Consider the following 27,454-nt stretch of genomic DNA (forward strand, 5'->3'; position numbering starts at 1 on the left):
TTGTTTCAAACTAAATGGTAAATGTGGCACTAAAGACCTGAATGGCCACACACACACACACACACACCTTGTATCTCGTGTTTCGCTCCTCTGGGATGCCCCAGGTTAGCTTGATCTTGCCAGATCTGAGCAGCTAAGCAAGGTCGGAGGGGAGACCCCCACGGAAATCCAGGGCCAGGCAATGGCAACCCCCCTCTGTTCCTCTCTTGCCTGGAAAACCCTGCAGAGCTGTCATAAATTGGCTGTGACTTGATGGCACTTAACCCCACCCCCACCGCCCATGCACAGACAGGGGAAACAAAGGAGACTCCTTAGGAGGTCCCTCTTCAACCTTAGTGTTGTGCAGAGCCAGGTCTATGAGAAGCAACAACTGCATAGTAACTGGCCTGTTGTGCACATGGATCTGCTGGCTGTTCCTTTGGCACACACAACTGGCACCAGGTGAGGATGAAGCCATTCAGCAATCTCAAGTGAGAGGCAAGGATTTCCTGTGAATCTCTATTAGTGGAGGCCCGGAGAAGACAGAGGCTACCTGGTGGGGGTGGGAGGAGAATTGGCTTCTGTACTCCACTTTTCTCTACCCGAAGGAGTCTCAAAGTGGCTTACCCTCCCTAGGTGACATTGAGAGAGCTCTGAGAGAACTGAGACTGGCCGAAGGTCACCCAGCAGGCCTCATGTGGACGAAGAGTAGGGAATCAAATCCAGTTCTCCAGATGAGAATCTGCCGCTCTGAAATACTACATCTTGCTGGCTCTTCTTCTCCTTAAGAGTGACAACTCTTATCTGGAGAGCAGGGTTTGATTTCCACTCCTCCTTCACATGGATCCTGCTGGGTGGCCTTAGGCCAGTCAGGGTCGTCTCAGAACGCTCTCAGATGTACCTACCGCACAGATAGGCAATTGTGAGCTCCTTAGTGGCACACAAGCCTGCTTTCTACTCTTCCTTTATGTCCCTTCAGCTTTATTTAAATATTTATTAGTCCCCTTCTTTACTTATTCCCCAAGGCAGCTTATGGTATTCATAACAAGGTACATAGATTACATAAAAACATGAAAGCAAACTTTGAAAATAACCATTTGGGAATGCTTTAACCAAATGTAGTGCGAATGAAACTATTTTCAGCTACCTCCTGAAGACGGATAGTGGGGGGGGGGGGGGAGGGGGCAGGCACACATCCTTGGGGAGTTTCTCCCCTATCTGGGGCTGCCACTAAAAAGGCCCAAACCAACAAGCTGCTTTGATTGTTGGGACAGTCAGGAAGGCCTTTTCCCGTGATCTTAATTCCCAGGCAGTAATACAGGGGAGAAGACTCCTCTGGAAACCCCAGTGTCAAACCAGGTAGGGTTTTAAAGGTCAAAACCAACATCTTGAATTGGGCTCAGGAGGGGACCTTTTATTTGCGAGAGCTGTAAGGGGGTGCAAATTGCAGAGATCTCTTGGGGAGTAATCCAGACTATTATTTTGTCTTTGTTAGTCTGTTAATTATGATTTGTGGGCTGCCTTGAAGCATGAGGAAGGTAAACCTAGTACATAAAGGACAAGCCACCTTCCCCACTATCTCAGCGGCACCAGGGGCCCAGGCCTCAGACAACCCTCATGCAATTTCAGCTCATGTTTGAAATGTCCTTCCTCCTTCAAAAGACAGCCGCAGAGGGCAGCTGTGTTGCTCTGCAGTCCAACAGCCAGGTTTAGGCCCATGAGCACTTTAGAGACCTGCGAGATTTCCAGGGAATGAGCTCCTTCTGGGAGCTTTTGAAAGTTCCCACCTTGATTGTCTTGTTGGGTTCTAAGGTGCTCCTGGACTCAAAACTAGCTGTCCTCCCCCATAGTCAGCTATCATCACAAACTGCATGATCGTGTGCCGAATACAAAAAAGGAAAGATGCCAACCTGCTTTCTTGTTGCTGTTCGCCAAAGATTCAGCTGTCTCTGCAAACATGCCTTCAAGCTGACTGTATAACATCATGAATTCCTCACTGCGCCTGAGCTCGTTTCTGGCACGAGTCATACCTTTGGGAGAGACGGGAGTTTAAAGACGGCATTTTACCCCCACCTTATGCAGGGCATCAATAAGAGGCAAGCAAAGCCACGGATCAGCCCTCATGTGACCTTATTTCACAGGTTTGGTGCTGTTTAAGAACACGCGGGTCTGAACAAGCTTGTCTTTGCCAGGGGGTGATAGGAGCAAAAATAAACCACTTTGTAATCAGCAGACACAAGCAATCAATTTCCGCCAAATTCAGCTAATATCCGCTCAGCTTTGTACCGGATTCCCTTGGGGCCCATCCCACACACCAACAGTTGCCAACCTCCAGGTGGGACCTGAAGATCTCCAGGAGCCACTGCTATTTCCAGCTGACTAGAGAAGGCTGCTTTGGCAGGTGGCTCTGGGCTGTGGCCAGATTTTAGAACAAATCATCAAACAGTCGGTCCTTGAGCAGCTAGAGCGGATGGCTGTAACTACTAAGATTCAGCTTGGCTTTCTCAAGAACAAGTCATGTCAGACTAACCTTATATCTTTTTTTGATAAAGTCACTACCTTGCTAGGTCAGGAGAATGCAATGGACACTGTTTACCTTGATTTCAGAAAGGCTTTTGATAAGGTTCTGCATGATATTCTTATTGGCAAGTTGGTAAAATGCAGTATGGATCCTATTACTGTTAGGTGGATCCTCAGAGCCTACCCTCCAGTTCCACCCCAAATCTCTCCAGGAACTTCTGAGTCCAGAGATGACAACCCAACATCCTCCCAGTCATGGGTTTTCTCATCTTTGGTAACTTTCTAGAATGTTCTTCTGCCGCTGCTCATCTCAACCTGATCTTGGCTCTCTTACATCATGCCCTCAAGATGTCAGCATTCTCCACAGAATTATTTAAGCAAAGCAACCCTAACCGTACACCCGATGGCCCAGTTTTCAACAATTGACAGCAACACGGATTGGTTCTTCTTCCAGTTTGAATACAAGGCAAGGCAAGTGACAGCTTTTCTTTTTATTCCTGATGAGGTCACCCTTACCTTTTGATCCATCCATGATTCCAGATAAGAAGATATACAATGACCGCATCCCCATCTGCTGCAGCAGCTCATAGCCATGGTAGAGACTAATACAGAGAGCAAAATCTCCTTCGATGATCCCTTTCTGGGCTGCCTAGGAGGCAACAAATCCAACAGTACAAGTTTTATCTACACCTCAAGCAACTGTGGCTCTTCTCTATGACACACTGGGGAGGGGGACCCTGATAGAAACAGATGAGTGTCTTCTGCTGGTGGCTCATCTTTGGAAGCAGATGAAACAGCTGTTCTGGTTTCAGGAGAATTGGCTTCAACACATTTGGGGCATATCACATATGAAGCTGGCTTCTGGGGCCCATCCAGCCCTCAATTATGTGCTTCAATTGGCAACAACTCATACGTTTCAAGCAAAAAGGTCTTTCAGTTCTGCTACCCCTCCCTGAGCTCCCTCCAAAAGCTGTCAAACCATCATGCCTCAGCCCCCATCCCATTAACAACAAAGATGGACTCTGAGACAATGCAAGAAGTACATTTCAACACCAAACACCACTATATAAATGGTTAAATACAACAGAAAAACGTCCATAATAAGATGACGATGCCGAACGATATTTACCGTGTAGCAGGAGGCAGGATTTTTCCTGAACTGATCTCTAGCTAGAATGATCTGATACTTCGTGAGAGCAGAAATATCTCGTTGGGATAAAACCCGAAATCGAATCAGCTGGCCAGCAAAAGCTTCCAGGACCTGTATGCCAAGAAAAGAACGTGTACGAAGTCTGAGGAATGCTTCATGTAAGCCTTTATCTATCATCCCTCCCCCTCAAAGTATCAAGAATATGGAGCATCAGTGCCCCAGACATAAAAACGTAAGCCAAGCCATGCGGGATCAGGCCAATGGCCCAACAAGTCCAAAATTCTCGTGGCACCCAGTGGCTAACACCGAGGTGTCACCAGGAGGCCCTCCCATGGTTGCCAACCAATCAGCAAGAAGACAGAGCAATGCTCTGAGAGCATCACTGCCCTAGACAGAGTGTTCCATCTATGCCTTGTGGCCAATAGCCACGGGTGGACCTCTGTGCCATCTGTTTATCCAGTCCTCTCTTGAAGCTTCTAATGCATACAGCCACCGCCTCTTCCTGCAGCAGGGAATACCATGTGTTCATTATGTGCAATTATAAAGGGGACAGCTTTAATACATTTGTGTGCTGAGAAGGAGCGGAAAAAACTAGACAGCACATAGCTGGCTTAAAATTTGTATGCCAGTTAAGGAAGACGGATTCTATCTACAGGAAGTCTCAGTGCACATCTCTAAAGAAATCGCCAGCACACGGGGAGAAGAATACATGGCTGGTTAAATGACACACAACTTTACTGATGAATGGCTGGACTTGTTAAAACGTGACAGACCCAAGTTCAAATTCTGACTCTGAAGTTAACTGGATGACCTTGGGCCAGGTGAACACTCTTAGCTAAGCCTACCTCATAGGGTTGTTGTGACAAAAAATGGAGATGGGGGCATGATGTAAGGCACCTTGGGTCTCCATGGAAAAGAGAAGAGCTTTTTTTACACTCCACTTTTTACTACTTGAAGGAGTTTCAAAGCAGAATACAAACACCTTTCCACCTAACCACTATGCCAGCTTAGTGTAGTGGTTAGGAGTGGAAATTTCTGATGTGTCGAGCCAGGTTTGATTCCCCGCTCCCCCACATGCAGCCAGCTGGGCGACCTTAGGCTCACCAGGGCACTGATAAAGGTGTTCCAACAAGTAGTAATATCAGGGCTCTCTCAGCCTTCCCTCCCTCACAGGGTGTCTGTTGTGGACAGAGGAAAGGGAAGGCGAATGTAAGCTGCTTTGAGACTCTTTTGGGTAGAGAAAAGCGGCATCTAACTCTTCTTTTCTCTCAGCCTCCCCTCCCCTCCAGGGTGTCTGCTGAGGGGAGAGGAAAGTGAAGGTGACTAGAAGCCACTTTGAGACTCCTTTGGGTAGAGACAAGTGGAATATAAGAACCAACTCTTCTTTTTCCTTTCTCTCACCACAACAGACTCCCTGTGAGGTAGGTGGGGCTGAGAGAGCTCTGAGAGAAATTCTGGCTACTTCCAGCATGCCTTGTATTTAGGCGTGTGGAGGCCTTGCCGTCTCTGCTGCAGGACTCCTGGTGGAGTAGTCCAGGTCCAGAATCCACAGAGTGTCTCACACACAGCTCAGATCTCTGGGAGGTCAAGACAGGCTGGAGAGGGCCCTGTCCTGCAACGCAGTCTCCTGAAGTCAGAGTGAGCTCTATGAGACTCTGTTAGGCATGGAAAGAGCTGGTCCTGTTGGGTTGGGGAGAGAGAACTGCCCTCGTCAAGGGAAGCCCATCACCTGGCAGAAAAAGGGCAGATTTGTACGCCACTTTTCACTACCCAAAGGAGTCCCAAAGTGGCTTACAGTTGCCTTCCCTTTCCTCAGTAGATGGGGCTGAGAGGGCTCTAAGAGAACTGCCACTGTCACCCGGCTAGCTGCATGTGGAAGAGGAGGAGGAGTGGGGACCCGAGCCCAGTTCTCCAGATTAGAGCCCGCTGCTCTTTAACCACTATACTTCTCTACACTCGGGGGGAAAGGCAAGATATAAATGAAGCAATGCTAAGCAGTGCCAAAATACGTCCCATTCAACTGACTTTGACGCAGGCAGCTCTTGTAGTCCAAAGCTATAGGGCTACTTCCTCACCAAGGGACTTGTCTAAATCTTGTTTTTGTGTTCTTTCCTTGTAAACTTGGGGTTGCCAGAGGTTACATTGTGCATATTTAAAAAACAGATTTATCCCACTTTCAAACCCACCAGTGAGACCTTCAGGAAGGCCAACTAATCAATGTTTAAAAATAACCACCAATAAATCATGGGACACAAAGGAATTCACAGCAACAGAGAAAAGGCTATAGGCCGGGCATTTATTCAAGCACATATATAGGAGCAAGCAGTGCAGAGCTGGACAGGAGCATTATGACTTGGCATTGAACAAGTAACTTATGAAACACAGCCTGCATATCCAACAGCTGCTGCTGATTAATGGAGCCAGAGGACTATGGAAACAAATAGAAAAGCGTTTGAGTCCAGTGGAACCTTGAAGGCCCATGAAGTTTTGTTCAAGCCAACAGCCTCAGTGTGCATGCACGCTTCCTCAGAAGAATCCTAGAGTTGGAAAGGGACCCTACAGGATCGTTGTGCATGCACCCGGGCACTTATACCCTGAACAAAACTGTTGTTGTTCTTAAAGATGCCACTGCTGCTTCAGACCAACACAACCGGCCACCTGAACCTATGGAAACAAATATTTCCATTTCCAGTGATAATAATATTCAGTTTCTATACCACACCTTTGCCTATGGATTCAGGGCAGTTTGCAACTACTGTTTATTTAATTCATTCCCAATGGGAACCAAAGTGGCCCATTCCTTCTCCTCTCCTCCATTTTATCCTCACAACAACCCTTTGAGGTGGGTTAGGCTGACCGAGTGCGACCGGCCCAGGGCCACCCAGCACGAGTGGGATTCAGTTCTGGGTCTCCCGGATCCTAGGCCGATACTCTCAATGACTACACCACCCTCCTCCTCACTCTAATAGCTCCCCAACGTGGAAGGGCCGCACCTCTCTGCAATACAGATCAGTTCCTCAAAATAGACATTTCCCAGATCCCTCCAGGGGTCTCTCCCCCCCCACACACACACACACATACACACACCCCAAGCCACATCTGACTTCCTGCAATTCCTGGTGGGGTTCTGAAGGCAAGAGGCGGTTTGGCCATTGCTTGCCTCTGCAGAGTGACCCAGCTTCCGAGACCAGGTCAGGCTTGGCTATTCAGGTCACTGAGATAAGATTGAAGCATGTTAATACACTCTAAGGCAATCCTTTGTTTAAATAAGAGTGTCCATGTCACACATCTACGGAGGGGGGGGTAGGGGGGTTAAGAGGAAGAGACGGTTCCTAATGTGAAATATAGGTCTCAATTTCCTCATTTCTCTTGTTCTATCTTCTGACCTAGTTTTCAAAATTAAGATAATTGCATGGCCAGAATACACCTTGCTTGTAGCTCTGCCTAATCCCATCATCTACCGCAAAATAAACCAAGAAGGATTATTAAGACACATAACCTAATTAGAAGTGACATCCTGGCTTTTTTTATTTCTCCAGAAGTCTCCTGCTTATTTCTAAAGTAAAAATAGATAACAATCTTTAATTAAACTTTGTGGGGTTTAAGGGACAAAAAAATAGTTATGACATTAGACATGAAAGCAATCAGCTAAAAATATATGTAGGTCAGAAAGTTGAGGGTTTGGACTTTAAACAAACTGAATTCAGACTTGAGGGGAATAGAATCATAGAATCATAGAGTTGGAAGGGGCCATACAGGCCATCTAGTCCAACCCGCTGCTCAACGCAGGATTAGCCCTAAGCATCCTAAAGCAGTGGTCCCCAACCTGCGGGCCGCGGCCAGGCGCCGGGCCGCAAAGGCCATGGCGCCGGGCCGCGGCTCCCTCTCCCCGCCCCCCCCGCAGTAAAAAACTTCCCAGGCCGCAAGCTTGCGGCCCGGGAAGCTACTTACTGCGGGAGGGCGGGGAGAGGGAATCAGGGCCGGGCCGCGCCCGTGCAGGCCGCGCCCGCTCGGCCCGATCCGCGGGCGCGGCCCGATCCGTGGGTGCGGCCCGCGGGCGCGGCTCGCGGGCGCGGCCCGATCCGCGGGTGCGGCCCGCGGGTGCGGCCGGGTGCAGCTCGCGGGCGTGGCCCGCGCGGGCGCGGTCCCTGCGGGCGCGACCCAATGCCCTGCCGGTCCCCAGCCTAATAAAGGTTGGGGACCACTGTCCTAAAGCATTCAAGAAAAGTGTGTATCCAACCTTTGCTTGAAGACTGCCAGTGAGGGGGAGCTCACCACCTCCTTAGGCAGCCTATTCCACTGCTGAACTACTCTGACTGTGAAAAACTTTTTCCTGATATCTAGCCTATATCGTTGTACTTGAAGTTTAAACCCATTACTGCGTGTCCTCTCCTCTGCAACCAGCAGAAACAGCATCCTGCCCTCCTCCAAGTGACAACCTTTCAAATACTTAAAGAGGGCTATCATGTCCCCTCTCAACATCCTTTTCTCCAGGCTGAACATTCCCAAGTCCCTCAACCTATCTTCATAGGGCTTGGTCCCTTGGCCCCAGATCATCTTCGTCGCTCTCCTCTGTACCCTTTCAATTTTATCGACGTCCTTCTTGAAGTGAGGCCTCCAGAACTGCACACAGTACTCCAGGTGTGGTCTGACCAGTGCCGTATACAACGGGACTATGACATCTTGTGATTTTGATGTGATGCCTCTGTTGATACAGCCCAAAATGGCATTTGCCTTTTTTACCGCTGCATCACACTGCCTGCTCATGTTTAGTTTACAATCCACAAGTACCCCAAGGTCTCGTTCACACACAGTGCTACCTAGAAGCGTATCCCCCATCCAGTAGGCATGCTTTTCATTTTTCTGACCCAGATGCAGAACTTTACACTTATCTTTATTAAATTGCATCTTGTTCTCATTTGCCCATTTTTCCATTGTGTTCAGATCTCTTTGAACTCTGTCTCTATCTTCCGGAGTATTTGCCAGTCCTCCCAATTTGGTGTCATCTGCAAACTTGATGAGTAGTTCCTCCACCCCCTCATCTAGATCATTAATAAATATGTTAAAAAGTACCGGGCCGAGCACCGAGCCCTGAGGTACCCCGCTACTCACCTCTCTCCAGTCTGATGAAACACCATTGACAACAACTCTTTGAGTGCGGTTCTCTAACCAATTCCCTATCCACCTAACGATCTGAAAATCCAGATTGCAGTCCTTCAACTTATCCATCAGAACATCATGGGGAACTTTGTCAAAAGCTTTACTAAAATCCAAGTAAATGACATCAACCGAATTTCCCCGATCCAGCAAACCTGTTACTTGGTCAAAAAAGGAAACTAGGTTGGTCTGGCAGGACCTGTTGGAGACAAATCCATGCTGACTTCCTTGGATCACCAAATTGTCCTCCAGATGTTTGCAAATCGCTCCCTTTAATATCTGCTCCATTATCTTCCCCACAACAGAGGTCAGACTCACTGATCTGTAGTTTCCTGGGTCATCCTTCCTCCCTTTTTTGAAGATCGGAATAACGTTTGCTCTTTTCCAGTCCTCCGGGACATCTCCAGTCCTTAAAGAGCTTCCGAAGATGATGGACAAGGGCTGTGCAAGTTCTCTGGAAAGTTCTTTGAGTACTCTCGGGTGCATTTCATCTGGACCAGGGGATTTGAACTCATCCAGTGCAGCTAAATGCCTCTCGACAACCTCTCTATCCATGTTAACCTGCCACCCAGACACTATCCTTTGGCTACAGCCATCTCTAGATGTGCCTAAACACTTTGACCTGTGGGAAAAAAACAGATGTAAAATAGGCACTAAGCCTTTCTGCTTTCTCTGCATCTTTCGTTAGAGTTTGTCCATCTGCACCCAACAGTGGGCCTATTGCCTCCTTGACTTTACGTTTGCTCCTCACATAACTGAAAATTCTTTTCTTGTTACAATGGGCTTCCCTGGCCAATCTTAGCTCACTCTCAGCTTTGGCCTTTCTGGTGATTGATCTACAGTGCCTAGTAACCTGTAGGTACTCTTCTTTAGAGCTCTGTCCTTCCCTCCATTTCCTGAACATTTTCCTTTTCTTTCTTAGTTCCTCTTGAAGTTCTCTGTTCATCCAAATAGGCTTCTTAGAGCTCCTGCAGTGTTTTCGTATTTCTGGAATAGTCATTGATTGAGCATGCAATAGCTCTTGTTTGAGTAGCACCCACCCTTCACATGCTCCCTTCCCTTCCAGCATTCTCGTCCATGGTATGACACTCATCATGTCTCTGAGTTTATTAAAGTTTGCCCTACGAAAATCCAACATCCGCGTCTGGCTACAAGCTTCCTTGGCTCCCCATCTCAAAAGGAATTCTATGAGGACATGGTCACTTCCCCCTAGGGTCCCCACCTCCTTCACCTCATCCACCAACTCTTGCCTGTTGGTCAGTATTAAGTCCAGTATTAAGTCTACCATTTGAAAAATGAAATTGTCAGCCAGGCAGGTCAGAAACTTGCATGACTGAGGACGCTTCGCAGAGTTAGTTTCCCAGCACACATCTGGGAAATTGAAGTCACCCATGATGACAAGGTCCTGCCGTTTGGATATTTTCTCAAGCTGCTCACAAAGTGCAGCATCCACATCCTCTCGTTGGTCAGGTGGTCGGTAGCAGACACCAACCACCACACTGTTTGTTTTCCCCTCGCTTATTTTCACCCAGATGCTTTCCACTGTAGATATGCTCTCCTTCACTAGAATTTCCTGACAGGTAAGCCCTTTCCTCACATACAGTGCCACTCCTCCACCTCTTCGATCTATTCTGTTTTTTTCTGAACAGTTCATATCCATCCACCATCACATTTCAGTCATGAGAATCATTCCACCAAGTTTCTGTGATGCCTACTAGATCATACCTTTCCATCAGCATGAGAAGTTCCAGCTCTTCCTTTTTATTGCCCATGCTTCGGGCGTTAGTATAAAGAAAACTGAATCCTTTTACTTTTGGTTCCCTATGAGCTGGCCTTGCCGGTTGGGCTGCCTCCGATAGTTTTCCTTCCATACACTCCCTATGTTGATCGTCTCCTTCCCCTAGTGGCTTTAGTTTAAAGCTCTCCTGATGAATCTCCCCAGGTTCCCGCCAAACACATTCTTCCCCAGTTTCGATAAGTGCAGTCCATCAGGTGCTACTAGGCCTTCCTCAAGAAAGCCTATCCCATGGTCCCAGAAACCAAATCTCTCCTGCCGGCACCAACTACGCAGCCAGTGATTCACCTCCATTTTCTTCCTCTTCCGATGCATTCCTCTTCCCTTGACAGGCAAGATTGAAGAGAATACCACTTGTGCCCCCATTTGCCCCCATGAATGAAATAAATGACTGTTTGTCCAACTCACCCATTACCCAAGCTACACAACCCTACAAAATACTGACAGAGTAGCATTGCATATGCAGAGGGCTTGCTACAGCCTGAAGTCAGTCTTGGGTGCTGCAGAGGAAGGCTTTGCACTTGCCTCCAACGTCCCCCGCTGGGGCCAGCATTAGTGAGCTTCCACTGGATGGCCCTTCATACAAACAACAAGGCTTATGGATATGAAGAAGAAGAAGAAGAAGAAGAGTTGGTTCTTATATGCCGCTTTTCCCTACCCGAAGGAGTCTCAAAGCGGCTCACAGTCACCTTTCCATTCCTCTCCCCACAACAGACACCCTGTGGGGTGGGTGAGGCTGAGAGAGCACTGAGAGAGCATATGTTGAAATATACCTCTTTAAAGAATAAATAATGTCAAACGATTAGTCGCCTTGTCCTTGACCTGCATAGCTCACGTTAGGCAGTTCGCCTGAGATCTGGGGAGCTAAGCAGGGTGAGTGCTGGCTAGTGCTTGGATGGGAGACCATTAAGGAACACCAGTCACTCTACAGAGGCGGGCAAGGGCCAAACCACTCCGGAAGGTGTCTTGCCTTGAAAACCTCACCAGAGACTACCACAATTCAGCTGCGACGCCATAGCACGTCCACCGTCATTATTTTCCTTCTACTAAAACAAGGAATATATATTTTTGTCATGGATTAAAGGTAAAGGTGCACGTGCCGAGTAATGCCCGACCCTTGGGGTGACGCCCTCTAGCGTTTTCATGGCAGACTCAGTACGGGGTGGATTAGCCATTTCCTTCCCCAGTCATTATCGTTTTACCCCCCAGCAAGCTGGGTACTCATCTTACCAACCTCGAAAGGGTCATGGATTAGCAGTCCCCTTTTCTGGGGCCAAATGTGAACACAAGCCTTTCAGCGCTTTAGGCTGATTCTACACTGAGCAGGGGGTTGGACTAGATGGCCTTTATGATTCCTTCTAACTCTATTTCAACTACGCTTGTATGCAGAACAGGACACAGGAATCTCTGTTCCCACAGGACATCTACCCAAGGGTACGACTGTTGATGCTGCCGCTACCACCAGGGGATGTTGTGCTGGTCACAGGAATAAAGAGTTTGGAAGGGGGATTAGAGGCATTGTGGAAAAGAAGTCTTTCAGTCTCTATGAAAGGTTGTCACTTGGAGGAGGGCAGGATGCTGTTTCCGTTGGCTGCAGAGGAGAGGACAAGCAGTGATGGGTTTAAACTTCAAGTACAACGATATAGGCTAGATATCAGGAAAAAAAATTTCACAGTCAGAGTAGTTCAGCAGTGGAATAGGCTGCCTAAGGAGGTGGTGAGCTCCCCCTCACTGGCCGTCTTCAAGCAAGGGTTGGATACACACTTTTCTTGGATGCTATAGGATGCTTAGGGCTGATCCTGCGTTGAGCAGGGGGTTGGACTAGATGGCCTGTATGGCCCCTTCCAACTCTATGATTCTATGATTCTAGTGACAACGGGCCACAGTGACGGAGAACCTCCAAGTTCAGAGGCACTGAGCCTCTGAATCCCAGAGCCGATCAGGAGGAAGGTCTGGGCCTCCATGTCCTATTGGCTGGCCACTGTGTGGGCTAGATGGACTCTCTCTGGTTTGACCCAGCAGGACTCTTCAGATGCTTACATCAAGTATGGCAGCCATGTTGCATGTGCACTCCCTTCTGAAGGAAGGAGTGTGGTCACAGGAATCACCGTCTGCAGCTCCCTCCCTTGGGATGAATGACAGATTTCAAGTCCCTGGATACCATTTTGCTTTCTTTTCAAAACTTGTTTGCAAGTTGTGATCTTGGACTGGCTTTATTGTTCAGCTGCTGCAATAATTGAACAGCTTCAAAACCAATTTGAAGAAGAAGAAGAAGAAGAAGAGTTGGTTCTTATATGCCGCTTTTCCCTACCCGAAGGAGGCTCAAAGTGGCTTACAGTCGCCTTCCCATTCCTCTCCGTACAACAGACACCCTGTGAGGTGAGTGAGGCTCAGAGAGCCCTGATATCACTGCTCTGTCACTGCTCGGCCGTGGCGAGCCCAAGGTCACCCAGCTGGTTGCATGTGGGGGAGTGCAGAATCGAACCTGGCATGCCAGGTTAGAAGTCCACACTCCTAGCCACTACACCAAATGCAGAAGACACCCAAATCAAGTCCTTGTAAAGCCAGTCCTCAAGACCACAGGGTTTGTGAAATCCAAAAGGAACCTTTATTCAAAAGACTAATACAAAAGCATCTACAGGCAAAGTTCGGTGAACAAACTTCTTGGCAGAGACAAAGGATCAATAGCCCCCCCCCCCAAGAGGTACTTATACAGAAGACTAAATAAGGGAGGGGTGAAGAGGGGTGCAAAGGCAGGAAAATTACACTGGTTTTCAGCAGGGCCATCTGGTCCCTACTTTGATCTAAAATGCTACTAGTGTTGAGACTTCCCAGCTTCTAGCAAGGTCACTGAGAGCAGGATGAGATAAGGCGTTCTGGCGTTTAGACACTTTGGTGTGCAAAGGGAGGACAGGAACCAACAGGCGATTTATAGCTTTATGACAACCACCCGGGAGTCTCCGGGAGAAAGGTGAAACTTGGGTCAGGAACTGGGGTTCATGACACTTCATTGCTGTCCTGAAGTGTTCCACTATATAAGCTTTAAACTCCTGCTAATACTTTTTAAAAACATTATGTGAAAAGGGATAGCTTTCCCAACATGTTATGTGAGGTCCTTCAACTGGAGATGGATCTAAGAACTGCTTGTGTTTTGCCATGCTTCTGGGCTGCTCACCAGATTGACGTGCTGCCCTTTATCCAAGAAGTTCCTGGACATATGTGAATCAAGACGGTCCAGCAGACATGATCTCCTTGGGTTTCCAAAAGGCTTTTGAAAATATACCTCTCCAGGACTCTGGGAGTAAGCTTAGCAGCCAAGGGATAAGGGTCCTCTTATGGAATGAAAACTGGATAAAGACAGGGCTTTTCTTGTGACTGAACTCACTGGGAAGGGTACTGATACTGAGTCTGAAAGAGGTCTGGGGTCATAGCAGAAAACTTGATGGGAATGTCAGGGTGCTGCAGGGGTGAAAAGGGCAAACTCTGTGTTAGGGTGGTCATTGTAGCGTCCCTGTCTCCATCGACCACGGGGCCTCATTTGGACTCCTGCACCTGTCTCAAATGGACACTGCGGGGCTAGGAAAAGTGGGGCCCAGATGATGAGGGGCTTGGAACCGCTTCCCAAGGAGGAGAGGCAGAAGAACCTGCTGGGACTTTGCAGTTGAGAGAGAGAGAGAGATGCAGGGAGGATATGCGTGGGGAGGGAAAAGTGGGGGAGGGGGGGCGGATGACCGCTTGGGGAAGGAAAAGTGGATAAGAATGAATGCGTGGGGAAGGAAAAGCGGAGAACACTTTTTTTGGGGGGGGGACATCCAGGGGCTGCAGTGCAAACTGTACTGTCCCTAAAGGTGGGGGGGCCACCAGGGACCTTTGGGGGCTTCCTTCCTTGGCCATGACCTCCTGGGTGGCAGGGCCCTGGGACATTTCAGCTGCTGGATTGCCCCTTAGCAGAGAGGAGTCACCTCCCCCCCCCCGTAGCAGCTGCCAGAGGGCAAAGTGCCAGAGGCCCCGCCCCGAGCGAGAGGCATAAAGGGGTAGCGGCGGCGGCTGCAGGAGCCGCAAAGGCGCGGGCGATGGCGAGCGGGTGCGGGCTGAGCGGGGCGGGCACCGAGGGGCCGCGGGGCGCGATCACGCTGGAGGAACTGGAGCGCCTGGGCGCGGCGGAGGAGGAAGACAAGGCGGAGGGGGCCAAAGGGGAGGGCACGGAGGGCGCGCCGGGGATGGAGGGAGAGCGGCTGCTCGCCTTCTGGCAGGCCGTAGGCAGGGGCCACTGCGTGGACGTGCCGCCCGGTGAGTGGCGGGAAAGGAGACGCCGCCCGGCTGGCCGCCCTGGTCCTCCCGCCTGCTCCGGAGCCGGTTGGAAAGCAAAGCCCCAGAGAAGGTGGTGGGGGGCTGGGCCAGCCTGAGACGGAGGGGCTCGCTCAAGAAGGCCCAGCGCCAGGCTGGGAATGAGCCCACTGGGGGCACTTGGCCACACGCAGGGCTCGCCCAGGCAACTCCTTGGGCTGCAAGCCCGTTTCTGAAGGCATGGGGGGGGGAGGTCCCACATCCAATCACCCTCTGCCCCACGCTTCAGATGCCCCACTGAACAGCAAAAGAAGCCGACTTCAGCACGCATGAAGGGGAGGCGGGGGCTGGGGGTGGCTTGGAGTGTCCTGCATTCTGCAAGGGGTCGCTGGAGGTCCCTCCTGACGTCACGATTCTGAACACCACGAGGGCCAGCACAGTCTTGGCGATCCCACGCAGTTTCTCCTCATGGAGCTTCCGGGTTCAGCAATGGCCAGGGTTGGGGGGGGGGGGGCGGGATATAGGAGTCCATGCAACTTGAGACCAGGCTGCTCTCTTGTTTAAAAGAATCAGCAGAAACCTACTGCTTCAGGGGCAACTGCATCTGGCAAAGGGGGCTGGGGGGGGGGGAAGTGCCATCGAGCCACAGCCCACTTGGCAGGACCCCTTGCAGCAGGGACCCCATTTCTTAGAATCACAGAGTTGAAAGGGGCCTCCTGGGTCATCTAGTCCAACCCCCCCCCCCCACACACACACACACAATGCAGGACACCCGCAACCCTGCCAGGTTGGCATCTTGGCCAAGTGTTTTTAGGAGGAGAGTGGGGCAAGGTGCAGCTGTTGCCCAGCCAGGTTTCTTGTAGGCCACTAAAGATCCAGGTGACCACATAGGAAGGGGCCATACAGGCCATCTAGTCCAACCCCCTGCTCAACACAGGATCAGCCCAAAGCATCCTAGGTTAAAATGTTGTTGCCATGGGTGTTTGTTTGATTCTTCCCTCCTGCAATGAGGCAATTACCCGTTAGTCCATCAGACAGAGGATCCCCTCCAACACTGAGATCTCCAACATCGAGATTGTTATATTTAGATCTACTGGATTGGCCCACCCTCTTCTGAATGTGATTTCCCACCATGCTGATCATAGGGGAAATTGGGAAGCTGGAGGGCCACAGTTTGACTACCCCTGTTCTATTCTATTGTGCAGGGGGTTGGACCAGATGACCCTGGAGGTCCCTTCCAACTTTTTGAGTCTTTGATTCAAGCTATGTGTAATGGCACAGAGTGAAACCAAAAAGCCTTCCTCGGCCATCCACACTGATCACTTATACGGCTCTCTCAGTTTCCGACGGAGCGGCCTCACTTAAGGCTCCCTGATTGGGGTCAACCTCATTTATCGCTTGTGCAAACCAGGTGCATTTAGCCATGCAATATTTTAACCCTTTCATAGTCCCGTTACAGATATGGCACAACCAATCCAGCAGCTGACGAGAAAGAACCATTCTCAGGACAGAGAGGGGGTGCCGTTTACTGTGATAAGCCGGAAAGAAAAGGTAATTTCTTCCTCAGAAACGCACTTCAAGACACAGATTTTCAAACAAACTAAATCAGTAGCAGAGAACAAGGAGAGTTTCTAAAGGGTGCCCCTGACAGAATTTGCTTCTGCCCTAAACAATGTTTTTAGCAGGGTTCTGTGATCGGTTTAACTGAAACGTCTAACTTCATTGAATCCTACTTTGGAATAAATAGAGAAATGCAGTTACATTTCCTCTCCGGTGCGAAGGAGAAAGTTACTTCAAGAGTGCTGAATCCGTTATCCTTGGACCCCTTTGAAGCCAAAAGAAAAGGCTCCAATAGGGTTTTCCTTCTCACAGACGGAGCTCAGCTTTTCAGACCTTGCAGCATGCTCAATTGCCCAACTCGTCCTACGTGGAATTGTATGACAGCTGTCTGAATGGTATTGAGTGCAGCATAGCCAGACTAATTTTAAGGCTTTCTGTTTGTTTTGAAAAACACAGTTTGGCAAAGTGCTCTATGAGAAACGGCATTACGAAAAGGGCAAGTGGGCTTGCGTCAAAGTGCACAAAGAGCAGTATGAACAGAGCGTGTGCCTCGGGTTCATGAAGATCATGCGATACATTTGTGAGCAGAATTCTTCAGGTAACCTTCCCCCCCTGTAATTATCAGTTATGGGACATTTGTTACTGCCACTGAAAGAGACATATGCCCATCAGTTCTAAAAGTACCTTTATCTAAAATAATAATGGAAGTAACCTTTAGCCCCAGTACACCTGCTTTACTTTGGTGCCTCATTCTACAGAGATCTCAGAAAAGCAAGGGTCAGATTTTGTTCCCCATGCCACTAGGGAACTGTTTCAAAATGTTTTTTTTTACTCAATGATTGCTGTCCATTTGGGATTAATGGTAACAACTCAGTTTAGCAAGCCTACGAAATCCCATTAAAAGTTGGTTAGGACCGGCAGCTTCTCATCTGGCAAGCCAGGTTTGATTACCTGCTTCTTCTCCACATGCAACCAGTTGGGTGACCTCGGCCTCATCACAGCCCTGAAAGTTCTCTCAGCCTCACCTACCTCCCATGGAGTCTGTTGTGGGGAGAGGAAAGGAAGGCGACTGTAAGCCACTTTGAGATCCCTTCTGGTAGAGAAATGCAGGGTATAAAAACCAACTCTTCTTCTACAACATCAGGAAATCACTAATGACAGCATGTTTTTCTTAGGGCTGTACTTAGGAATGACTGTTCCCATTGTGACCATCATTCATACTGGTGAATCTGCATCAGATATCCCCAGCTTTGTGACCGTGGCCTACTACCTCCCTGGTGGATTGCAAGATGAGCCACCAGAGCCCTATGACCCTGACCTAATCATTGAAGAATGGCCTCCAGTCATGGTTTATGCCAGGTAAGGCCACCCACAGAGCAGGCTACCCACCAACTGGACCACGAGAGCTGGTGGTTTGGAAGCAGGACCACTGCAGCCCAGTAAATCAGGGGTCCTGCCAGCACCTTTCCTGGCCCCAGTCAACTGTTTGTAGAAAGTGGATGGGATGAGGTGAGGCTTTTGCACACATGGTTTCAGATAGGTCATGGGAAGTCGGATTGGCTTTGCCAGCACAGCACAAAGATCTTCACTGTGTGACGGAAGGGAAGCAAGGGCAGCCATTTTGTGGCCTGGCAGAAGTCCAACGGAAATACTGGAATACTTTCCTCTGACATTTGCACAGTGCTGGGGAATTCTAAGCACAACCTTCCATCTAAATATCTCATTTGCCATATTCACTTGTGCTGGGCGTCCAAGCATTTAACAAAATGAAGAATTAAAGATTTTTAAAAAAATGCTTTCTCATATGGCTTCAGACTTGAAATGTGGCCAGTGAAACCTCAATTGTTACTGCAGAGATCTCAGACTATTTCCACTGGCTGGACGTAGCACGGTTTCTAGCAAGAAAGCTCTTCATGTACTCAGCTACAAAAAAATACACTCTATGGAAATAGAGAAATACTATTGGAGTGTATTTCACTAAAAGACTGCCCCTTAAATGAGGAAGCCAACCATGACCACCATGTACTAACTATCACATCCATTTTTGCCACCAAAGTTTGAGCGCAGTGGCCCCTTTAAGCCCAGCGTTTCCCCTGGATATAAGCTTTCGGGCTCTAAGCTTTTGTGTGCAAGCACGTCTTCAGGCCCTTCTTCATTCACACAAAAGCTTATACTCAGAATTAAACTTCTGCCACCTGACTCAAACTTGGTTCTGCTGCTTTAGACCAACATGGCCACTCACCAGAATCTAGTTCTGCCACCAGTTAGACTGGGCTAAAAAGCATGCGATACAGCTTGGCCCTGCAGGGATTTAGCAAGATTAGTTAGCAAGAAAGCTCTTCGTGTACTTGGCTACAAAAAAATCTGCGTATACCTTAAATGAGATAGCTAACTACTAGTATCATTTACTATCACATTCATTTTTGCCACAAAAATTTGAGTGCAGTGGCACCTTTAAGACCAACAAAGTTTTTTTTTTCTGGGTATAAACTTCCCGAGTATAAGCTTTCATGTGAATGCACACTTCTTCAGATCCTCCTTAACGCGCACAAAAGCTTAGAATTAAACTTTGTTGGTCTTAAAGGTGCCACTGGAGTAAAACTTTGTTCTGCTACTTCAGACCAACATGGCTACCCACCTGAATCTGGTTTTGCTACCAGTTAGACTGGGCTTGTTGTCAATTGCCCCGAGCCATCTATGCCAGGAGGGGCAGTGAATAAATCTCATAAACAAACAAATAAATAAAATGCATACAATGCAGCTTGGCCCTGCAGAGATCTAGCAAGATTAGTTTCTCCCCCTACTGTAAAATAGGAGATGCCTGAGCAGACTTATGACATGCTGAGTCCATTGAAGGCCACCGAATAGACAAGGAAGTAGCTCTGCACAGGATTGCACCATTCTTGCAATTACTAAAGTAACGCTATTTGTCATAACACTAACTCTCTGGACACATTTAGAATCTAAAGCAAGATATGTTGGCAGGGCTTTTGGAGGAGTCGCCAATGAAGACTCAATTGCAAGAGAAACAAACCTGCTGGCAGAACTTCTGGAAAGGCCAGAGCTGTGCTTGCAAGACACTTTCATTGTTGCAGGATACACCAATCCAGCAGCCGCTACCCGAGAGAATGAAATATGGTTTCTTGAGAGATCGTAGCTAGCCGCTTATGAGCCATGAAGGAGCTGATCTGACTGCTGACACACGTAAGATGTGCAAATGAAATCATAACAGTACTGCTGAAATGATCAAGTTTTATGCGGCCACTGACCTGAAAAGCAAGTGGCCAAAGAACATCTGCATGGGTCTAATGCTCTGCAATGCCCAGCCAGCCCATAGAAGGGAAACCTGAGATGTTTAGCACCAGCTAACAGAAGTTGCTGCTGAAATTCTGTACAGCTGCTTCAAGATTTCTAGCATTTTTCTCCATGATGCACCAGAATGAGGAAGGAGCCCAGTGATGAAGCACCTGCCATGCATGAAGACAGTCCTAGGCTCAGTGCCTGGCACCTCCACCCCAAGGATCTCTTGGAGCCTGAGTTTGAATGAACAAAAGCCTTTAACTTTTTAGCTCCAAGTAAGGGCCTGTTTCTCCCAGCTTTAGGCCAGGGGGCTCCAACCAACTGGGTGTGTACCCCAATACACTGAGACATCTTTCCTGCTGTTTGCCAAGTGTACACAGAAAGTACGTGATGCCAGATGGGTCTTATGCCCAGCAGGACTTCAGTTGAGCTAGTGGAGATCTGACTGCCTGTACAGATTTTCAAAAATGTTGCTTTGGTAGCAGCACAAGGATCTACACTGTGTGACGGAAGATGTACACAAATGTCTACATGCAAGAAATTTAAAAATATGTACTCATTTTCAAAGGCATCCTGTAAAACAGAGGTTCTGCCTCAAGTGTTGAACAGCTACTATTAGAGTTATGCATAACCTTACTCCCTGTCGCTTTGCAGCTGTCCCCGCCTCCTTTGGCAGCCATCTTGTGGTTGTGCCCACCACTCTGGGTCAGAATTCCAAAGGTGCCCTGAGGCTGGCACCTCTGCTTTAGATGGTGATTGTTTCCCGATCTCTGATGTGAACAGGATCTTAAACTGCTCTATCTGTTCCTGCCTGTATATTTCGCCATTGATGACTTTTAAATATCAATGTTTTAGCTGTTTAATGTCATATGCTTCTCTGCTCTTCTGATTATAGTTCTATTTTAGTGTTCTCATTTTACTGTATTTTGATGGTTAGCCGTTTACTGCAAACCATCCAGGGAACTAGTTTTCTGTTTGAGGAGCAAGATGTAAACATTTAAAATAAAATATTTTTCCAAATGACAGTTCTGCTTGGATATGAATACCATATACTAGTCTACCACCTTCAGTATTACATACTAACTGCAAATTTCTACTCTGAACAAAATGATTTAAAGAATCGAGCCCTTTGCTACCTGAATTCTTTCACAGCACAGTTCTTCGAATCATTTCAAGAGGCTTCTTGTCTGCCACAATTAGGAAGGAATGTGCTAAAGGGTTAGAAGGTATCGGCAAACTCCATGGAGTTGTGTGACTGTCACTCTCTGTAGAAGTAAAAGAGAGCAAGAGGCCAGAAGTACCTTCAAAACTAACAATCTTTGTGGCAACATAGCTTTTAGTCACTGCTCACTTCTCACTACAGCTAGAATGTGAGCATGTTAGAATCATAGAGCTGGAAAGGACCTCCGGGGTCATCTAGTCCAACCTGCTGCACAATGCAAAAACTCACAACTACCTGCCCACCAACTGTGACTATTTTAGGTCTAAGTTATCCCGCCACCAAAAAGCTCCAAAGTGCAGCCTGGCCTGGAGTAAATTCACCTACCCACAGCAGTAATTAAAAATTCCCTGGGTATGCAAGGAAGGGCCATAAGAGACAATCACTGGCACTTCCCTTCCTGCACACCCACTCACACTCTGCCTAAGTTCACAGAATCAGCAGTTCTTTGAGTGTCCTGCCTAGTGCAGGGGGTTGGACTAGATGACCCATGAGGTCCCTTCCAACTCTATGATTCTGATTCTAAGAATCAAGTGTGAAATAGCAGACCCCGTAGTTGCCCGTTCCACTTTTGGAAAATGAAGTTGTCAACAGATATCTGGGTAATTGAAATCTCTCATGACCACTAAGTCCTGTCTCTCTGAGAACTTTGTAAACTGGTCTAGAAGCGTCTCATCCAAGTCCTCATCCAAGTCCTCTGCCTGGCCTGGTGGTCTATAGCAGACCCCCACCATAATACCACTATTATTTCCTACTCCATTTATTTTTACTCCAAGATTCTCAGCTGAACTCTCATGCTCAGACACATGTATTTCCTCATAAGTATATATATTCTTAACATATAGTAATACTCCCCCCCTTTTTAATGGTACCTTTTAAATCAGTTCTACCTTCAATCCTATTATTCCAGTTGTGAGAGTTATCCCACCAGGTTTCTGTAATGCCTGTTAGATCATAGTCCCCTTCCTTTATTAGGACTTCCAGTTCTTCCTGCTTGTTTCCCATAATCTGTATCTTGAAGAGTTGGAATGATTTCTGATGCTGAATGGCAACAGCAGGTGTTAATGGATTAGATGTGATATGCAGAGGGGGCAGAGGGAGTGCAGAAATCAGCGCTGGTGATGAGATAGGAAGCCTAGGTCTCAATTCAGTATGATTCAAAACTTAGATTCCTGTCTCATTACCACTAGAGACTCAATCAGTTTGCTTCTTATTACCTATGCTGATTTCTCCCTGTCTATAACCCCTCTGCATCTCTCTTCTAATCCAATCCCAGCTCTTGTCATCTGAAATCACTGCATTCTCCAAGATATAAGGGAAGATGGACTCACCTTCTAGCTGTATAATAATAATTATTATTATTATTAAATTTCTTACCCGTCACTCCTGGCAACTGGCTCATGGAAGGTTACAGCATAACAACCCCAGAACAATAAAATCCCATTAAAACAATACAAAGTGTTAGAAAAGACAACATGGTGGAAAAACCCAATCCGTCCCCATAAGGTAGGGTGGCAGAGAGGTATGTCAACCAGGCCTCACCCATGATGTTCTAACAGGTGACATAACTTCCTAAGAGGGGGGGGGAACCAGATCTCCCGTCTGCATCAGCCTCAACCATAAACTTGGTAGAAGAGCTCCATCTTACAGGCCCTAAGGAAAGCAGACAGCTCCCGCAGCTCTTCCAGGAACTTGTTCCACCAGGTAGGGCCCAGGACCAAAAAGGCTGTGACCCTGGTCAAGGCCAGGCAAACTTCTCCAGGCCTGGGAACGACCAACAAGTTGGTACCCATAGAGCACAAAGCTCTGCAGGGGCACAGGGCAACAGGCGGTCCCTCAGATATGTGGGCCCCAGACCACAAAGGGTCTTAAAGGTTAAAACCAAAACCTTGAACCGGATATAGGCCGCAACTGGCAAACAACGTAGCTGCCTCAGCATAGGCTGGATATGGGACCTCCAAGGTATTCCTGTGAGGACCCTAGCAGCTGTGTTTTGCACAAGCTGCAATTCCTGGGTCAGGGACAAGGACAGGCCTGCTTAGAGTGCATTACAGAAGTCAATTCTGGAGGTGACCATTGCATAGATAACCATAGTTAGGTGCTCAGAGGACAGATAGGGCGCTAGTAGCCTCACCTGACAAAGGTGGAAAAACGCCTGGTGGGCTACTTTCCTGACCTATGCCTCCATAGTCAGTGAGGCATCCAAGGTCACTCCCAAGTTCCTGGCCTGGGGTGTGGCAGTCAGTTGCATCCCGGCCAGTACGGGCAAGTGCGCTTCCTGTTCTGGCCCCCTCCTTCCCGGCCATAGAACCTCTGCCTTGGAGGGGTTCAGTTTCAGGTGACTCTGCTCAAGCCATCCAGCCATGGCTTCCAAATACCTGGCAAACGGCTCCAGGAGAGAGTCCAGGCAGCCGTCCATGAGAAACAAAGCTGGGTATCACTGGCATATTGATGACAGCCCAGCCCACAACTCTGGACCAGCTGGCCCAGAGCACACATAAAGATGTTGAAAAGAGAGGGGGAGAGCACCGCGCCCTGTGGAACTCCACAAGGGAGACTACAGGAGCATCACAGCTCATTCCCCTCTAGGACCAGTTCTGGAGAAAGGAGCATAACCAGCCAAGGGCTGTACCCTGTATTCCCGTCCCGGCGAAGCTGGGGACCATTAACTCATTGTTGACCATGTCAAAAGCAGCCGATAGATCCAACATAACGAGTATGGCCAACCCACCCCAATCCAACTGGCGCTGGAGATCATCCATCAGGGTGACCAACACCATCTCCACCCTATGGCTAGGACGGAAGAGCCAAAGTTTCTTCCAAGAATGCCAGGAGTTGGTCCATAGTGGCCCTTTCAACTACCTTACCCAGAAACGCAAGATGCGAGACTGGGCAGTATCTGAAGAAGTGAGCTGTGACCCCTGCCACAAATTTTGCTAGTCTTAAGGTGCTGCTGGACCTTTGCTCTTTTCCATGAGGGTACGCTGTCAGTTTGATCCAAGTTGTTCTGCAGCCTGAAGGGAGACTATTTAAATAACTAGTGAAGCCACATTATAGTACACAGCACGTCTGTGATCTTTAATTAAACCCTTTGGTTAAAGAGGACTATTATTACATAGTAGCGGGGGGGGTCTTCATATTAAATGTTGCCCCACATTCCTGTTGCTCACATGCCTCTTCCAAGGCAAAGCTCAAAAAACCTTGCCAGGGCACAGAACTTCATGCCCTGCAGCATGCCGGACAGGAACACAAGAGAGCCCTGCTGACGCATTCACACACAGGACTGTAGTTAAAAAGCAGTGGATTTTCAAGGGGGAGGGAAAGTATAAAATAAATTATGCAACACACACACACAAACATGACACAGAATTCTAGCTGCTTAGGAACAATGCATCGTCCACGTATACATCCAAGGACCCCACAAGAGCTGCCGCATCAAGGACAAGTGTTAAAGGGCTTGAGCTGAACCACGAAGGAAAGGATATCAACAGCTCTAGCTGCCTTCCCCCTTCTGCAAACAGCAGCTCCCCATTAGGACATTCAGCACCCAGTTGTTAGCCTATAGGACTGGTTACATGGAAAGCCAACGTTTCCCTGCCGGATCAGACCAATAGTCCATCTAGCCCAGCGTCCTGTCTTGCACAGAAGCCATCCAGTTCCTCTGGAGAGTCCACAACAGGGCAGAGGCCAAGTCCTTCATAATAAATAAAAAGAAACCTGCTGGAGCAGACCAGGGGCTCATCTAGTCCAGCGTCCCATCTCACACAGGGGCCAACCAGTGACTCTGGAGAGCCAATGACAGGGCAGAGGCCAAGTCCTTCATAAGAACGTCAGAGGAGCCCTGCTGGGTCAGACCAGGGGTCCATCTAGTTCTCACATAGCAGTCAGCCAGTTCCTCTGGAGAGCCAATGACAGGGCATGGAGGCTCTGGGATATCTCTGGTTGTAGAGACTCCCCCCAGTCACCATGGCTAGTAGCCACTGATGGGACTATCCTCCATGAATCTGTTTATTCCTGTGGCCGTCACTACATCCTCTGCCAGTGAATTCCCCATGTTAATCACTCTCTGTGCAACATACTCAAATGGCAGCTAGCCTCTATCCAGGGTCAGAAGTCCTGAACTCCTCTGCACAACCATTCACACAGCTGCCATGAGGCTTTCCACATAAGAAAAAGGGAAGACTTCACAGGCCTATTGATCAAAGCACAAACGTGGATTCTCAGCAGCAGGAACCTGGGGACAGAGAACCCGTTCAAAGTACCTGATGAGCCACCCACTGGGACACAGCTCATGCTTCAGTCAGTCCTTCAGACTTTAAGGGACTAACTTTTGCTTTTCTGTGGATTTCAAAACACAGAACTTTGTTTCACTCCAAATGTTCCTTCTCAAAAGATTCAAAACAAGCCGCAAAACAAAGTCGCAAGTCACGAAAGTAAGCTTTTTTGAACTTTCATTTCAGATGCTGGATAAGGACAGCTTCTCCAACATGATCATGAATATCGGGGTTAACGCAAGAGGTCTCACTCTTGGTTTGACTTTTCTGGTTGTTACGCTAACCACCCCACCCCCACCACCAGCCACTTGGCCAACTCACCTGGATGTAAGCAGCCCGCATTTCAGACAGCTCTCCCCCAAGTGGCACCACACATTTTTCAACCAGTCGTTCATAGGAATAAGGCTGAATTTCAGGGGAGTCTTCCGAATAGAGTTCAATGTGTGAAATCAACAGATTGGAAATCACCTGCTGCACAGCCTGTGAAGACACAAGTTTTTTTTTTTTAAAAAAAGTTGATCTCATCACCCGAAAATCTAGACCCCTTTGAGGCCACAAGGATGCTCAGCTTTTGCACAGCATTTCAAGCACTGCTCTGCTGTTTGCATTGGACCCCCATGAGTCCAGTCTGCCAAGGGAGCCCTATGCAGGGGGAAGGGGCTGCCCACCAGAGGTAGTCAAGGCAAGAGACATTCTGAGGCAGCAGCCCTGGACCTCCTTAGCGGCCTTCCAGCCAAGTCCTAAGCAGGCCCAAACCGGTTTAGCTTAATCAGGGCCACCCAGTCAAGGCAAGCAGTTTTAAGGCATCACATTAACAATAACGCTGCCGCTTTTTATCCATTTCTTTTACTTATGAAAACACTGTATCCTCCCTTTCCTCATGGTTCTAGGCAGATGACAATAACAAAAACGCTTTCAGTTTTAAAACCTAAGATAGAATAGCAAACCGCAAAAGGTGCCTGCCATTCAAACCCCATTCAGATTCAAAGAACAGCACACTTCTAGTTGCCCCTGCTGCATTCTGCAGTGGAGGATTCGGTGGCAGTGCAGATGAGGAGGCAAAAGTAGGACTTGCTGAAATACCTCCTTGTTGGCTTTAGGGAGCTCATTGAGGAAAACCAAATGAAACAGAAACAAGATAGGGGGGGGAGACAACTACAAAAAACCCCAGAAGAAGTCCCTTCCACTAACAGAGCCCAGCTTACCTTTGTGTCACTTCCAGGGGTGGCACTTAGAGCCAGAATACGGAACTGCTGGGTATACTTGCATAATTCTCTCACAACCTAAAGGGGCAAGGGAACATTCACGTTTCACCACCAAGTGTAGTTGTATTGTCCCCTCCAAAGTAAACCAGCAAGGCAATCAACACACCAAGATACAAGCACCAGAGATCTTGCTCTATCATATCACTACTAGTAAAGCCCATTGAGTTCTGTAATGCAACGCGTGCTAGCTCATGGTTTGGTATGGCTTTAGTGCCTCACTTGGAAGCTGGCAACCCCAAGAGGAGGGCCCTCTGTGCACTGCAGTCTTGACCCTAGTTAGGTTTATGCACACCTAGGTAGTGTTGAATTCCAGAAGACGAACCTACACCAATCTGGTAACCTTACCTCCTCTCTGCAATGTTTTCTTGACCTGAAATAGGTCAGGGGGTGCTAGGTGGCTGCGGGGGCATTACACACTTTTGAGGCCCCACTTCCAGGCCAAGGAATATGTTCAGACCAGGGACAGCCAACTTACAGGAGGGGCCTGTAGATCTCCTGGAATAGCTGCTCATCTCCAGGTTGTAAAGATCAGCTCCCCAGGTATAAATGGCTGCTTTGGAGAGGTGACTCTCTACTATTGTATCCCACTGAGGTTTAGGGATGCCAGCCTCCAGGTGGGGTTTGAGGATCCCCTGGAAGTACAGCTCATCTCCAGGCAGTTAGGCTGAAGGGAAAGTTCTCCTCCCCCCTCACATGCTTCCCTTCAAAAGGAATGCATGTGGCCACAGAAACCCCTGGCTAGCACAGTCTGTTGCTTGGCTGGTGATGTCTGCCCTTCTGACACCTGCGGCCTACTGCTGGCAACTGCAGTCCCTGTTGTTGTCAGCAGGGCCAAGACATTGCCTCATAAAAGTGGATCACCTAGTTCCCCCCAAATTCTCATTGTCTACTTTCCTGTAAAGCTAACTCCACTTGACATTCTGGCCCACTTATGCCTTTGATTTCATA

General features: G+C 48.3%; 2 protein-coding genes across 5 annotated transcripts in view; one reads left to right on the forward strand and one right to left on the reverse strand.

The window, feature by feature from the left end:
* FANCM (FA complementation group M) overlaps positions 1 to 27,454 on the reverse strand; it is a 54,988-nt gene that overhangs the window by 22,542 nt on the left and 4,992 nt on the right. For 2 of the 3 annotated variants that reach the window (XM_077324145.1, XM_077324143.1), the window contains exons 3-8: positions 26,447 to 26,524; positions 25,563 to 25,721; positions 17,400 to 17,489; positions 3,629 to 3,760; positions 3,016 to 3,148; positions 1,890 to 2,009 (exon numbers count right to left, since the gene is read on the reverse strand). In XM_077324145.1, the coding sequence (XP_077180260.1) occupies positions 1,890 to 2,009; positions 3,016 to 3,148; positions 3,629 to 3,760; positions 17,400 to 17,489; positions 25,563 to 25,721; positions 26,447 to 26,524 (712 nt within the window). The remainder of the gene's footprint in view (positions 1 to 1,889; positions 2,010 to 3,015; positions 3,149 to 3,628; positions 3,761 to 17,399; positions 17,490 to 25,562; positions 25,722 to 26,446; positions 26,525 to 27,454) is intronic. The other variant, XM_077324144.1, reaches the window with a different exon arrangement.
* LOC143830947 (heme-binding protein 1-like) lies at positions 14,772 to 21,613 on the forward strand. Of its 2 annotated transcripts, XM_077324149.1 has the most exons (5): positions 14,772 to 14,891; positions 16,348 to 16,439; positions 16,905 to 17,046; positions 17,624 to 17,807; positions 19,434 to 20,823. In XM_077324149.1, exons 1-5 carry the CDS (start codon positions 14,822 to 14,824, stop codon positions 19,603 to 19,605), a joined length of 660 nt encoding a protein of 219 aa, XP_077180264.1. In that variant the 5' UTR covers positions 14,772 to 14,821; the 3' UTR covers positions 19,606 to 20,823. The 2 variants fall into 2 exon arrangements, with proteins under 2 accessions (XP_077180264.1, XP_077180265.1); XM_077324150.1 differs by lacking the exon at positions 14,772 to 14,891 and having other exon boundaries at positions 15,467 to 16,439; positions 20,403 to 21,613.

This window comes from Paroedura picta, chromosome 2 (genome assembly GCF_049243985.1).
Source record: "Paroedura picta isolate Pp20150507F chromosome 2, Ppicta_v3.0, whole genome shotgun sequence".
NCBI classification, from domain to species: Eukaryota; Metazoa; Chordata; class Lepidosauria; order Squamata; family Gekkonidae; genus Paroedura; species Paroedura picta.

Bases quoted from the DNA above. Each gene is read 5' to 3' on its own strand.
- LOC143830947 (XM_077324149.1), top strand. From the start codon at position 14,822: ATGGAGGGAGAGCGGCTGCTCGCCTTCTGGCAGGCCGTAGGCAGGGGC. The intron at 14,892-16,347 runs GTGAGTGGCGGG...GTCCCGTTACAG, and splicing joins CTGCGTGGACGTGCCGCCCG to ATATGGCACAACCAATCCAG. The intron at 17,047-17,623 runs GTAACCTTCCCC...TGTTTTTCTTAG, and splicing joins TTGTGAGCAGAATTCTTCAG to GGCTGTACTTAGGAATGACT.